At 38.2% G+C, this 12,193-nt stretch overlaps 1 protein-coding gene across 1 annotated transcript in view; it reads left to right on the top strand.

Moving 5' to 3' along the window:
• Nucleotides 1-11,728, top strand: part of LOC132123956 (cadherin-7-like) — a 156,367-nt gene extending 144,639 nt beyond the window's left edge. The window contains exon 12 of the mRNA XM_059534647.1: nucleotides 11,149-11,728. Within this exon, the coding sequence (XP_059390630.1) occupies nucleotides 11,149-11,705 (557 nt within the window). The 3' untranslated portion in view covers nucleotides 11,706-11,728. The remainder of the gene's footprint in view (nucleotides 1-11,148) is intronic.
• Nucleotides 11,729-12,193: the final 465 nt, after the last annotated feature.

Genomic DNA, 12,193 nt, shown 5'->3' with positions numbered 1-12,193 from the left:
GATCGTCAGAACTGGCACAGCACTGCAGGGAATTTCATGGATGTCCGGCCAGGTCACCCTGAGGGGCCGCCTGGCCGCTTGGCCCATCCGCGGTAGGTGGTAGTTACGGAATTCTTCTGTATGTACTGCCTCAGGTGAAGCTCCCCTCACTTGAGGGTTGGAGCTCGCCTCTCCCGTGCGATCCAGTGCCTCTGCGATGCTTAGGAACCTTTCTGTACACACGTTAAGCCTGTGTACTTTCTCAAAACCACATGGTGGTCAGTGTGCACGTGAACACTTTGAGCACTGTCTGAAATCCACAGTGGTAAGTGTGCACGCAAGACTCTGTGCACTTTCTGAAATCCACGTAAGTGGTAAGTGTGAACGCAAGATTTTGCGCACTTTCAGAAATCCTGTATGGTAGGGGTTACATGCTCCGCTTCATTCCCTTTCTTAAGATGATTAGCCCTGGGAACCATGGGCTTCATTCAACCAGTGTGTATTTGTTATACACCTCAAGCATCACTTCCCTCAACATGAGGGGCTGTGTGGACGTACTGTGGGGCCTCTCTGAAGGCGAGCTCCCACATACTGTGGTTGTCAGGTAGTAGGCCTCACCAGGCATCCCTGGAGGTTTAGCTACCACATACTGTGCGTTTCCACTAAAAAGCGAGCTCCCATGGTTTGTGGTTGTCAGGTAGTAGGCCTCACCAGGCCTCCCTGGAGTTGAGTTCCAATAACTTTCAGTTTCTACTTAAGGTGGTTATCTGGTAACAGGTAGTAGGCCTCTCTAGGCCTCTCTGTAGGTGAACTCCCACATATTGTGGTTATCAGGTAGTAGGCTTCACAGGCCTCTCTGAAGGTGAGCTCCCACATACTGTGGTTTTCAGGTAACCTTTCAGTACACACGCTAAGCCTGTGTACTTTATCAAAACCACATGGTGGTTAGTGTGCACTGTCTGAAATCCATGTAAGTGGTAAGTGTGCACGCAAGACTCTGCGCACTTTCTGAAATCCTGTACGGTAGGGGTTTTGCGCTCCACTTCGTTACCTTTTTTAAGATGATTAGCCCTGGGTTCCTTGGGCTTCATTCAACCAGTGTGTATTTGTTATACACCTCGAGCATCGCTTCCCTCAACATGGCGGGCGGTGTGGGCAATTCTTGTGGTAGTTTAGCAGCGCCCACCTTTTTTCTAAAGAAGAAGGGTCGCCTATGAGCATGCTGCTCGGAGCTCGGAGTCCTCCTCTCATAGGAGACTGAATGCTCGGTTTTCTTTCATCAGAGCGCTCCAGTACTACATACTGTTTTGAGACGCACTGTGAGAGCAGACATGCTGCTGAGGCAGGGACTGAGGCTCGGGGAATGGCGCCTTCGACCAAGGTGTTGAAGCAGAGTTAGGAGAGGTTGGCCAGATTTGGGTGGATCGGTTTTGCAGCTCGAGAGAGCATCGCACTATCCCCTCTGGCTTCCTCTGTCTCAGCCAGCTCCATTGGGGCTGGACGCCATGGTACAGATGTGGCCGAGGCTTCGTCTGTACATTCCTTCCTCCAATTGTTCTGCTACCGGGCCATTCCATCTACGAGCTGCTCTATCAGAGTGCCACGAGAGCCCCTCCTTAGAACAGTATTTGTAAATCCATGTTATGGTAAGTGTGCACGTGAAGTCTTTGCACACTTTCTGAAATCCACACTGTGGTAAGTTCGCACGCTAGTACTCTGCGTTCTTTCTAAAATCCTATATGGTAAGGGCTTCGCGCAGCTGCTACGTGCCCTTTCTTGAGTCGCTTAAAGCCCCGTTCATCTTGGGCACCACTCCACCCAGGTATCCTCTGATACCTATCTAGAACAGGGCGCCGCTACTAGAGTACTGATGGGACAGCTCTTTCGGCAAGTTTTTGCGAAAGCTAGCAGTAGCCCCTGTGTTACAGGCAAGACTTGGTAGAAGAAAGTGCTAGGTTCTTAGCCGTATCCCTATAAAGGAATCTTTTGTGATTCCAAGCCTTCAGCTCAGCCAGGGCCCTACAGGTAAGTTGGGTATGTAGCTTAGGCCTTTGGCCATAAGGGATAATGTCATAGCCAGCCGTCGAACCATCCCAGGGGTGACTCCCGATGAAATGGTAGAGTTGGTACTTAGTGTTTGCCATGATTCTGGTCTGCACTCCCCTCAGCATGGCGGCGTGGGTATACTGTTCCCCATAGCGTCCCCTCAGAGGATGCAGTTCGAAGTTCCCTTGACAGGGAACGTCTCAGGTTACGAATGTAACCATGGTTCCCTGAGAGGGAACGAGACAATGCGTCCTCTAGCTCCCTGCCATGCTTCGGACGCAAGCTTCACGAAGAAGATAAGTGACGGGTCCTACAGGTGCTTATTTATAGTCGCGATGGAAGTGACGTCAGAGGCTGTCGCCGGCCAACACGTTGGTATTTTTCGAAGTATGCTTCAGACACGGGTCACGACGAGGTGTTCCCCATAGTGACCCCTCAGAGGACGCAGTGTCTCATTCCCTCTCAGGAAACCATGGTTACATTCGTAACCTGAGACGTTTTCTTAGTTTCAGTACTAGTTTCACTAATAAGATGTGGGAAGACGGTCCTGAGCCTCATTTCATTTTAATTAGGTGCACATGTCAGAAGGAGAGACGTGAGGCCTGAACATTTACCCATTTTTTATTGATTGAACATGATGGATCATTTGCACAATTTAATTAAAGCAATTCCTTAGTAAATGGTCATGGATGCAAATGAAGACAAGATCAATGCGAGATCAATGGCAAGGGAGAGTTTTGCACAATTTTAACTTGAACAAGGTAATAAATCATGACTGATGAAGATGAAATGCTGCATGGAATTATGGTTAGACCACAGTCTTCATAATTGATCTCATATGTGACATCCTGGTTAGGATATAGCATTATTGTCACTGAAATTGATTGAATTATTTTCATTTAATTCACATATTGTTTTAATGTATAAGAAGGGATGTGCAGAACGAATGAGATGGCGATGGGGCTTGAGGAGGAATCTCCACAAGAGGCTTTTAATAATTTCTCATTGTCTCTAAAATACAATTAGAAGGAATTTTGTTTCCACTGAAAAAAAAAATATATATATAAAAAAAAAAAAAAAAAAAAGCCATAGCGCTGTTCAAATTTTTTGTGTGTCAATCAAAAAGTCTCTTCCGGATAAGTGGGTGGTTCTTGGTCAGAACAAACTGTAGACCACACTTCATGTTGCAGGTCAAAGCTTTTGCTGCATAAGACTAGTAAATAACTGGGTGCTGCTCCTGCATATTTATAACATTTATAGTTCACACTTTCATTTAGTGTACTCTTCAGTTAGTCCAGAGTCATTTTTTTCTGTGCATATGTAATGCATCATTGCATATGGCTGTAATGTTCAAGTTCTTTGTGTTGGACATTGGTTTATTATTTCTATTCACATTTCTAATGTCCTAGTCTTCTCTCAGTTAAGTTCCTATGCTTTTTGCGATGCGGCTAGCCTTGCCTGAAATTTAGTCGAGAGTAGGTGGCTGCAGTGAGGGAAGTGAAATAAGCGCAGTCAAGACAGACAGTTCTGAGCTCTTGAAGGAGAACAGATACCAACGACATCAAAGGCGGATATTGCATTATTCACACTCATGCGCTGTGTTGCTGATAAACATGATATAATTCAGTTTTATATGAAAACAAATATGTTGAAAATACACTCAAATTACTTTTATTCCATTCGAAAGACTTTAATGCAAATATGTACTTTTTTAGAATTTTTCAGAAATATGACAATCACATATCTCACACAGAAATCGCACTAGTGATAGTCATAGTGTTTGGAAATATTCATGCATAATTTAGACGCTTAAACACATAATATCAGATAAAAAAATAAAACATTGTAGAGGAGAGTGCAACATCTTGGTTATTTGAACCAATTAGCATTAAGCTGTGATTAGCGAGTCTTAGTTGTGGTTTTGATCAGCACATCTGGGGGAGAGCAACTGTGCTCGACTGCACAGCTAACGCTCTGTCGCGAGAGATTTTTTCCATTCAGCGTGGCATCAGAGCAAGGCGGACTGCCCTTGGGCACATTTCTAACTGGCATGCATCTTGTGGTGATCACTGGTGATCAGTTCTGCACTGATTTTGTTGTCCTGATTACTGATTATGCCCATGTTTGTCACCTTGGTTTCCATAACAAACCATTGTGTTCAACCTTCTCTCGTTTAGTTCCTAGTTTGTCATTATTTATATAATTTATTTTGTTCATATCCATTCTTGTGATAGCTATGTTGGTTTCCTGTGTCTGTAGTTAATTTATGGATAGTGATTTCCTTGTTCTCCAGCATTTCTGAAGGTTTTGTTTTTTATTGTTTTGATGTCTACAACAGACACAAGTGGTGCACTTCAGTGCATAAAAAGCAATGAAATCTATGTTATCCTGTGGAAGCCTTTTAGACATCCAGCCAGTGGTGTAGTGGATGGTATACGTAGGTATACGCCGTATACCCACTTCTAAATCTGATGCGCATCATTCATTAGTGTTCTGCATTAGGCAAAATCATGACAGTCCACCACATGAATAGCTAATCTAATCACATGTAAATAAAATAAAATAAAATAAAATAAAAAGATTATTCTCTAAAAACACCCAGTAAGGACAGTGATGTGGTCAGCACCGTGGTGCCAGTGTTCTGTGGATTTGTCCTACTCTGTCAGATTTTGATACCTCTCACTAAAACAGTGGGTAGTACAATTCCAAAACAAAAAAAATGCTACTGTAAAGTCATGGTTTATTAACGTCTACACCTACCACAACCCTAAACCTACCATTACAGTAATGCATATATGTACAGTAATTATGGTTTATATTCAGGGTTGTTGCTAGAAGGGATACAGATACAGGAAACCAACAATAAATATATATTTTTTTGTGTTTTTATTCAAGTCTACACCTACCCCAACCCTAAACCTACCCTTACAGTAATGCAGATACACTGAATGTTGTTTAGCATGTGAAAAAGGTTGCGATATTGATGTGCAGTTAAACATGCATGCGCAGTAAACCCGGGTAGGAAAATCTGATGGGTAGGATAAAATGTCATGACACCAGCTTCCTTAAAAATATGTTTGATGATTGCGCCTGTGCCCTCTCTCGCTCTCTCCCCGACCCAGTCAGAGATGCTGCTTCTGCATGCGTGAGAGCATGTCAGGTAACGTGCGCAGAGTGGTAAAATAATAGTTAGTTATTGATTATTAATTTGAATCTGTACATTTCAATGAAAAAAAAAAAAAAGTTTCCATGGTGAAGATGGAGTCTCCAGAACGCACTATTAAAGCCTTTCACGTGAGCACAGCATGCGCTAAACCAACGTGGTTTTAAACAGCTAGAGCTCACGTCCAATCTTTGAACACAAGGCTCTCCAGAACGGGAAAGTTATCAATGTGTCTGTCCAGTAGCTAATTATGAACGTGCAGTTTGCGGAAAAGCATTTGCTCAAGGTGGACTGTCTGACTTAAAGGGATAGTTCACCCACAAATTAAAATTTTGTCATCGTTCACACTCCGACAAGATGTTCCAAACCTGTGATAATTTCTTTCTTCTGCTGAACAAAAAAACAAAATAATTTGAAGAACGTGGGAAACCAGACAGTTTCTGGTCCCCAATGACTCTGATAGCATTTTTTTCTCTACGATGGAAGTTACTGAGGACACACAGCTGTTACCCACATTTTCCAAAGTATCTTCTTTTGTGTTCAACTTAAGAAAGAACTTCCAGGTTTAGAACAACCTGGGTAGATTATGACAGAATTTTCATTTTTGGGTCAACCATACCTTTAAAGGGACAGACACATTTGTGCTTCTAAAGGCATAACACTATTGACTTATAAAAATTTGGATAGTCTGTTAGAGCTAAATAGACCTAATTATTATATTTTTAGACATTATTAGACATGAGTAATAGATTATAAGTAATGTTAGACCCTATTTAATAGTGTATAATTTATTTATACATAATGTAGTCCCAATTAAAGCAAATGAATAAAAATAAAATAATAAAATAAATATTAATCTCATCCCGCTAACAGCTGCAGAAAGGTTAAAAAAAGACTAATAATAATAATAATTTATTATTTACATATATGAGCATGGGGGTGGGATTGATAGTCACTATTCTCCTACGAAAAGACAACTAAACAAAATAGCATGTAAGTGTACTAGAGGTTCTGAAAAAAATGTTAATTGCTGAAGTTTATTTTAACAAATGTGAATTAATGCAAAATCTGCATCTCTTCTGTGGCTAATTTTAATTTCATAATGATTCTTACTCTGTGAAGTCAGCAGCAGCAGAAGTTTAGTGACAATATGCAAAAAGGCTGCTACTGGCCCATTTTGGGGTGAACTAAATATACAAGCGGTGCTGCGGCGGTAACTTTAATTCAGTCACGTGTTAAAATCATTCGCGAAACTACCGCCAGGTGGCGCAAAGGGACGGATTGCGAAATGAATGTAATTGTAAAATGAGATAAAAGGAGGAAGTAAAACAACAATAACATTATGATATAACATTGTAACATCTTTAAAAAACATGAAAACATTTACAATGAGTTCATTTCAAAACATCAGATAGTCTTAGGCTACAGTCTACTCATCAAAAATTTAAAGAAGACCTTTACACAAAGGATCATATGCATGCTATTGTTATTAAACAGTAAATGAATATAAGGCCTATGTATGTGTGTGTGTGTGTGTGTGTGTGTGTGTATATATATATATATATATATGGGGTGCTGCGCCAGATGACCTGGCCTACACAGTCACCGGACCTGAACCCAATCGAGATGGTTTAGGGGTAAGCTGGACCACAGACAGAAGGCAAAAGGGCCAACAAGTGCTAAGCATCTCTCGGGGAACTCCTTCAAGACTTTGAGTGTGCAAAGCAGTAATCAAAGCAAAAGGTGGCTACTTTGAAGAACCTAGAACAGGGATCAGCAACCTTTTCGGCATGACGTGCCATTTTTTATTTTTATGGTTAACCACTGTGCCAACACAGCCCCAAGCCCCCCCCCCCCCCCCCACACACATACCGATATAATTCTGTATTTAAACGGTACATACACAATTTTTTATTATACGATAAAAAAAACGTTTTTTTAACGTTTAATCAACGTTAATGCACTGCTTTAATTGATGAACGTGCACACACAGACACACACAAACACAACACACACCACTCGCACACAGAGATCTGAGATCGTGCTGTGCAAAAAGTAGCATTCTGAGTGTTGTCACGCTACTTTTATTAATCGATACTGAATCGCTACATTATATTTCTCAACAACAAAGGGGCAAAATCGCTTCATTGTCTGCAGAGAGAGACAATTTACCCCCCCCCCCCACTTTCTTTCTCTCAAAATGGCCATATTTCAGAAAATTTTTCATCACTGGATATAGCTTTAGGTCATTTAACATTTCTATGGTAAAATGTATTATTAAAAGTTGACTAATGTTAATTGATTTGCAGCTTCATCTTACCTCACTCTCTTTAACGTTAAACTGACGCTTCGCGCTCTGCTTCTGTGAACAGTAAACCCCGCCTACTTTGATCTGATTGGCCATCTCAGTCATTTTGACATTGACGAGTGCTGTTAGACCGAGGCTTTGATCTGAAGCACCTAGTATGTGCAGTGTTTGCACGTGCATCCATGCAAGTTAATTCTCACACTTTAATAGTATTTGTAGCTCCTAACAGGCTGTGTGACTATGAAAAGTTATTACATCAAACTGTACGTCATTATACAGTTTTCCTTATTGCTTGCGTGCCAGCGATTATCCCTCTGCATGCCACTGTTGGCACGCGTGCCGTAGGTTGCCAACCCCTGACCTAGAATATGACATATTTCAGTTGTTTCACACTTTTTTGTTATGTATATAATTCCATATATAATTCCACATGTGTTAATTCATAGTTTTGATGCCTTCAGTGTGAATCTACAATTTTCATAGTCATGAAAATAAAGAAAACTCATTGAATGAGAAGGTGTGTCCAAACTTTTGGTCTGTACTGTATATATATATATATATATATATATGTATGTATACGGATAAAAAGCTCAATGTTTTCATTTCATTTTCATTTCGGTTTATTATTGTTTTTTAAAAAAAATCTTCAGGTTCCATATGCAGAGCGAAATGAGAATGGTGCAGCATTTAGCCATAATTATTATTAACTCTGTTATTATTCTTGATTTTTTCTAACTACTAACACTTTGCATTTTTGAATTATGCCTTATGTGTGACCAAAAATTGAGTATTTTCTGTTTCAGTTGTTTGATCGCGCTGGTGCCTTGCGCACATATTCACTGGAAACAGCAATCGTTTACCAGACATTCAGCGTTAGCAGCGGTCAACTTACTCCACATATTGTTAATTATGATTTTTTTCCATCGATACTGAAACACCCATGAACTACAAAGCCTATTTTACCTCATGAATAATAGTTAAGCTTCAAATGGGCAACATCACGAATATGGAAATGTTTGGATTTCTCCGGAGTGAAAGAGCCCAACCTTACCTTATGCTTAGCTTTAAATTATTATTTTTTTTTGTTTGTTTATAGCTAAGCCTATATTATTATATACTGCAATTATTTTTATCCATTAGAATTATATATTTTTAATTATTGTTTTGTTCTGATATATTTGTTAAATCTAAATGATTTGTTGAAAAGTGAAGGGAACTAAATATATCCTGTTGGTACATTATAACATTATTATAATGTACGCGATGCTCAGTTGTGGACGATTTAAAAATGTTTGATATAAAGGTTGCTGTCCCATTTTATAGAGGAATTGTTCATGTAAAAAAATCTAATTATATTGTTAGTTCTAATTATATTATTAACAAGTTCATTTAGGCTATTTAACATGCACTGTGACATTTTATCCTTTTTAATTTATAAACACCTTGAGAATTTAAAGTTTAATAGTATTTAAATTCAAGTTTAAAAATAGGTTTTAACTGCTTAAATTATTTCTATATGAATTGGTAATATGTTATCATGTTTATTCTTGTAGAAAATAAGTGTTTATTCTTTAAGAAAATAAGGGAAAAAATAAGGGACGATCCAAATATTTGTTTTGCTTCACCTATTTATGTAGGCTACAATTATTCCAAAATAAATAAATAAATATTTTTTATATTTTTTTTCCTTCATTCCTTATCTACTTACTTATTTGTATTTTTTTGTATTTTTATATTCTTTTATTATGTGTTTTATGTTCTGTCGCTGTCATTCTGTTGTACTGCGGAGCTTCTGTCACGAAAACAAATTCCTCGTATGTGTAAACATACCTGGCAATAAAGCTAATTCTGATTCTGATTCTGATTCTAAATAAATAATAAAATGTCATTAAAAAAATACCATTGGAGTAAATTTGACCATTATAAAATTGTTACTTTAAAGGTTAGTGATTTAGGTGGTGAAAATACTGTGAAATTACAAATGGCATTGGATTTTAGATTATAACAACTGAAGGTTTATGAAACGTTAGCCAATAAAGCATTTTTTTTTAAAAATAGAACTTAAAGTTGTGATCTAAAATATAATTTCAACCATACAGTATGTGAATAAATAAAATGCATACTTTTCATAACATTTCATTATTCATAAAATGCATAACGTTTCTGGTGTTTGCATTTGTACTTCAATGTAATGAGCTCCAAGTTTAAGAATAGCCCTAGACTAGTTTCTCTCTCTCTCTCTCTGTCTCTCTCTCTGTTTCTCTCTATTTAACAGCATTTGCTCAATGAAATACGTCTTCCTTCCGTTAGAATGAATGTTTTCCTGCCTTGCTAAATATTGGGCTCATGATCAATAAGTTGTATTCGCCTCGATCTGATTTAGTAAAGTCAAACCGCAGACAGTGAAGCTGTGTCAGTGAGAGGAGTCCCGTGCACTGTTAGGCGGGAGCAGAGGAATACGCTTGGTCTTAAAGCCTTCATCAAACATCCACGATCACAAATAACAATGTTTTTCGTAAAGTGATTAATTATTAATTGATAATTTGTTATTATCATTATGGTCTTGTGAAAATAATAATATGGGCTGCGAGAAAATAATGAATACAAAGAGTAGTGCTGCTGAGTGCAGGCATGTTTCAGCCCAGTAACACATCATTCCTCAGAGCCAAAACACAGACCGAATTCTGTTCAGCTGGAGGGGGTTGGGTTTTTTGGGGGTAGTTATGTATGACTTGTGAGGTTGAGATAAAAGTGTGAATCTCTTGCTCTTTCATATGGATAGTGTCTTATGAGGCTTTCACTTGCTAAACTGGTTTATATAGGACTGTTGTTTTGGTTATAGACTAAAAAATGGTCTGCCCCCACGTAAGATTTTTCTAGTTCTAGTCTAGTTCATTTGTTATATTCAACTAATAAGAGGTTTATATTAAATTTACATAATCAAGTCTTAATATATTCCGCGCTCAAGCACATGCATTACGTTTGCCACAAATCACATGAAAAATGAGACATTTTAATTATTAATAAACAAATTTTTTCTTGTCGGCTGCAAGATGAAATTCACAGTGCTGGCTCTCTCCGACGAGAGAAATGCAACATTCACAGATTGTTGTATGTTGAATATTAATGCGCCCTGTCATTAATGCGCATTAATCATTTTTGCACACTTGAATATGAATATTAATTCACATTTTGACTATGCATTACAACATAAATTATTTTTTTACATGCAATTATCCAAAATAAAACCAAACAAGATTTGTAATTAAGATAAAACAAATAAGAATAAATGCTGCACATCTACCATCACACATGCAGTGCAAATCTTGCACATATTTTACACACCTGGATTTAAATGGAGCTGCATTTTTTTTTAAATTAAATTATATGAAAGCAAATAGGGCTGGGTGATAAATCGATTTTATCGATTAACTCGAATTTGTTATTTATTATTATTGTTATATATATATATATATATATATATATATATATATATATATTTTTTTTTTTTTTTTTTACTGGGTATCTTTAGTCTATTAACTGGATGTGGAAAAAAATTCTAAATGTTTTATCGCATAGTTGTGGTTCCCTTGTATTGGTACAACCATTGAACCTTCATGTCCAACATGCAGCATGTCTGTTTCTTTTCTAGTTCTGATGCTGTTGATCATGGCAATGCTACGCAGACGAAAAGCACCTCTTTTCCTCGAGGATGAGCGTGATGTGAGGGAAAATATTGTTCGTTATGATGATGAAGGAGGAGGTGAAGAAGATACAGAAGCTTTTGATATGGTCACCCTGCGTAATCTCAATATCATACGTGATTCAAAGATCCAGGATATCAGTCAAGAAACAGCCTCAGTCTACCCATACTCAGCTTCTGCTATCTCCAGGACATCTTATAAAACACTTCCTGACAACATTTTCTTTCAAGAGTTTATCTGGGACAGGCTAAAAGTGACTGATGTGGATCCCTCAGCACCTCCGTATGATTCACTGCAGACTTACGCATTTGAGGGAAACGGCTCCATAGCAGAGTCTCTAAGCACCCTGGAATTGCCAAGTTCAGAATCAGAGCAGAGTTATGACTACCTCAGCAACTGGGGGCCACACTTCAAAAAACTGGCAGACCTGTATGGCAATTTTGAAGGAAGCAATATTTCTCCTAGCCTTTCCTATCACGGAGAACTTTGGCCTATAAACATTTGAGAACACAACAATTGTTGTTGTTCTAAATATGTTAAGGCAAGGTGTAAGGTCTGAATTTTGTTGGTTAGCTTCATCAGATTATCATAGTATCCCCAATGAAACAAAATCATGGTGAAAAGAGATTTTTCCTCAGATCTTGCAACTGCCCTGCAGAATTTAGCTCCAACCTTAATCAAAATCAACTGAACAAGTCTATTTAGGTCAGATCAGATCAAAAACCAAACAACAAACAGTGTTAATATAGTGCTACTGAAAAGAATAATACTAACCTTTATATGCATACCAAAATATCAGTTGGACAGACAGTGATCCATCTTTTCAGAAATGTGTCATTCTCAAAATGATTTGTAAATGCATTTGTATTGCAAAAAAAGAAAAAAAATGTAAGTGATCTGGGCTTAAACCAAAAAATGTCAAATCACATGAGCTAGTTTTAAATATAATTATGTTCCCTGCATATTTTTATTTTATTTTCTCTTAAATATGTC

This window comes from Carassius carassius, chromosome 42, assembly GCF_963082965.1.
Source record: "Carassius carassius chromosome 42, fCarCar2.1, whole genome shotgun sequence".
Classification (NCBI taxonomy): domain Eukaryota; kingdom Metazoa; phylum Chordata; class Actinopteri; order Cypriniformes; family Cyprinidae; genus Carassius; species Carassius carassius.
The sequence above is the reverse complement of the archived record's forward strand: the minus strand, read 5'-3'. Positions and strand labels throughout refer to the sequence as shown.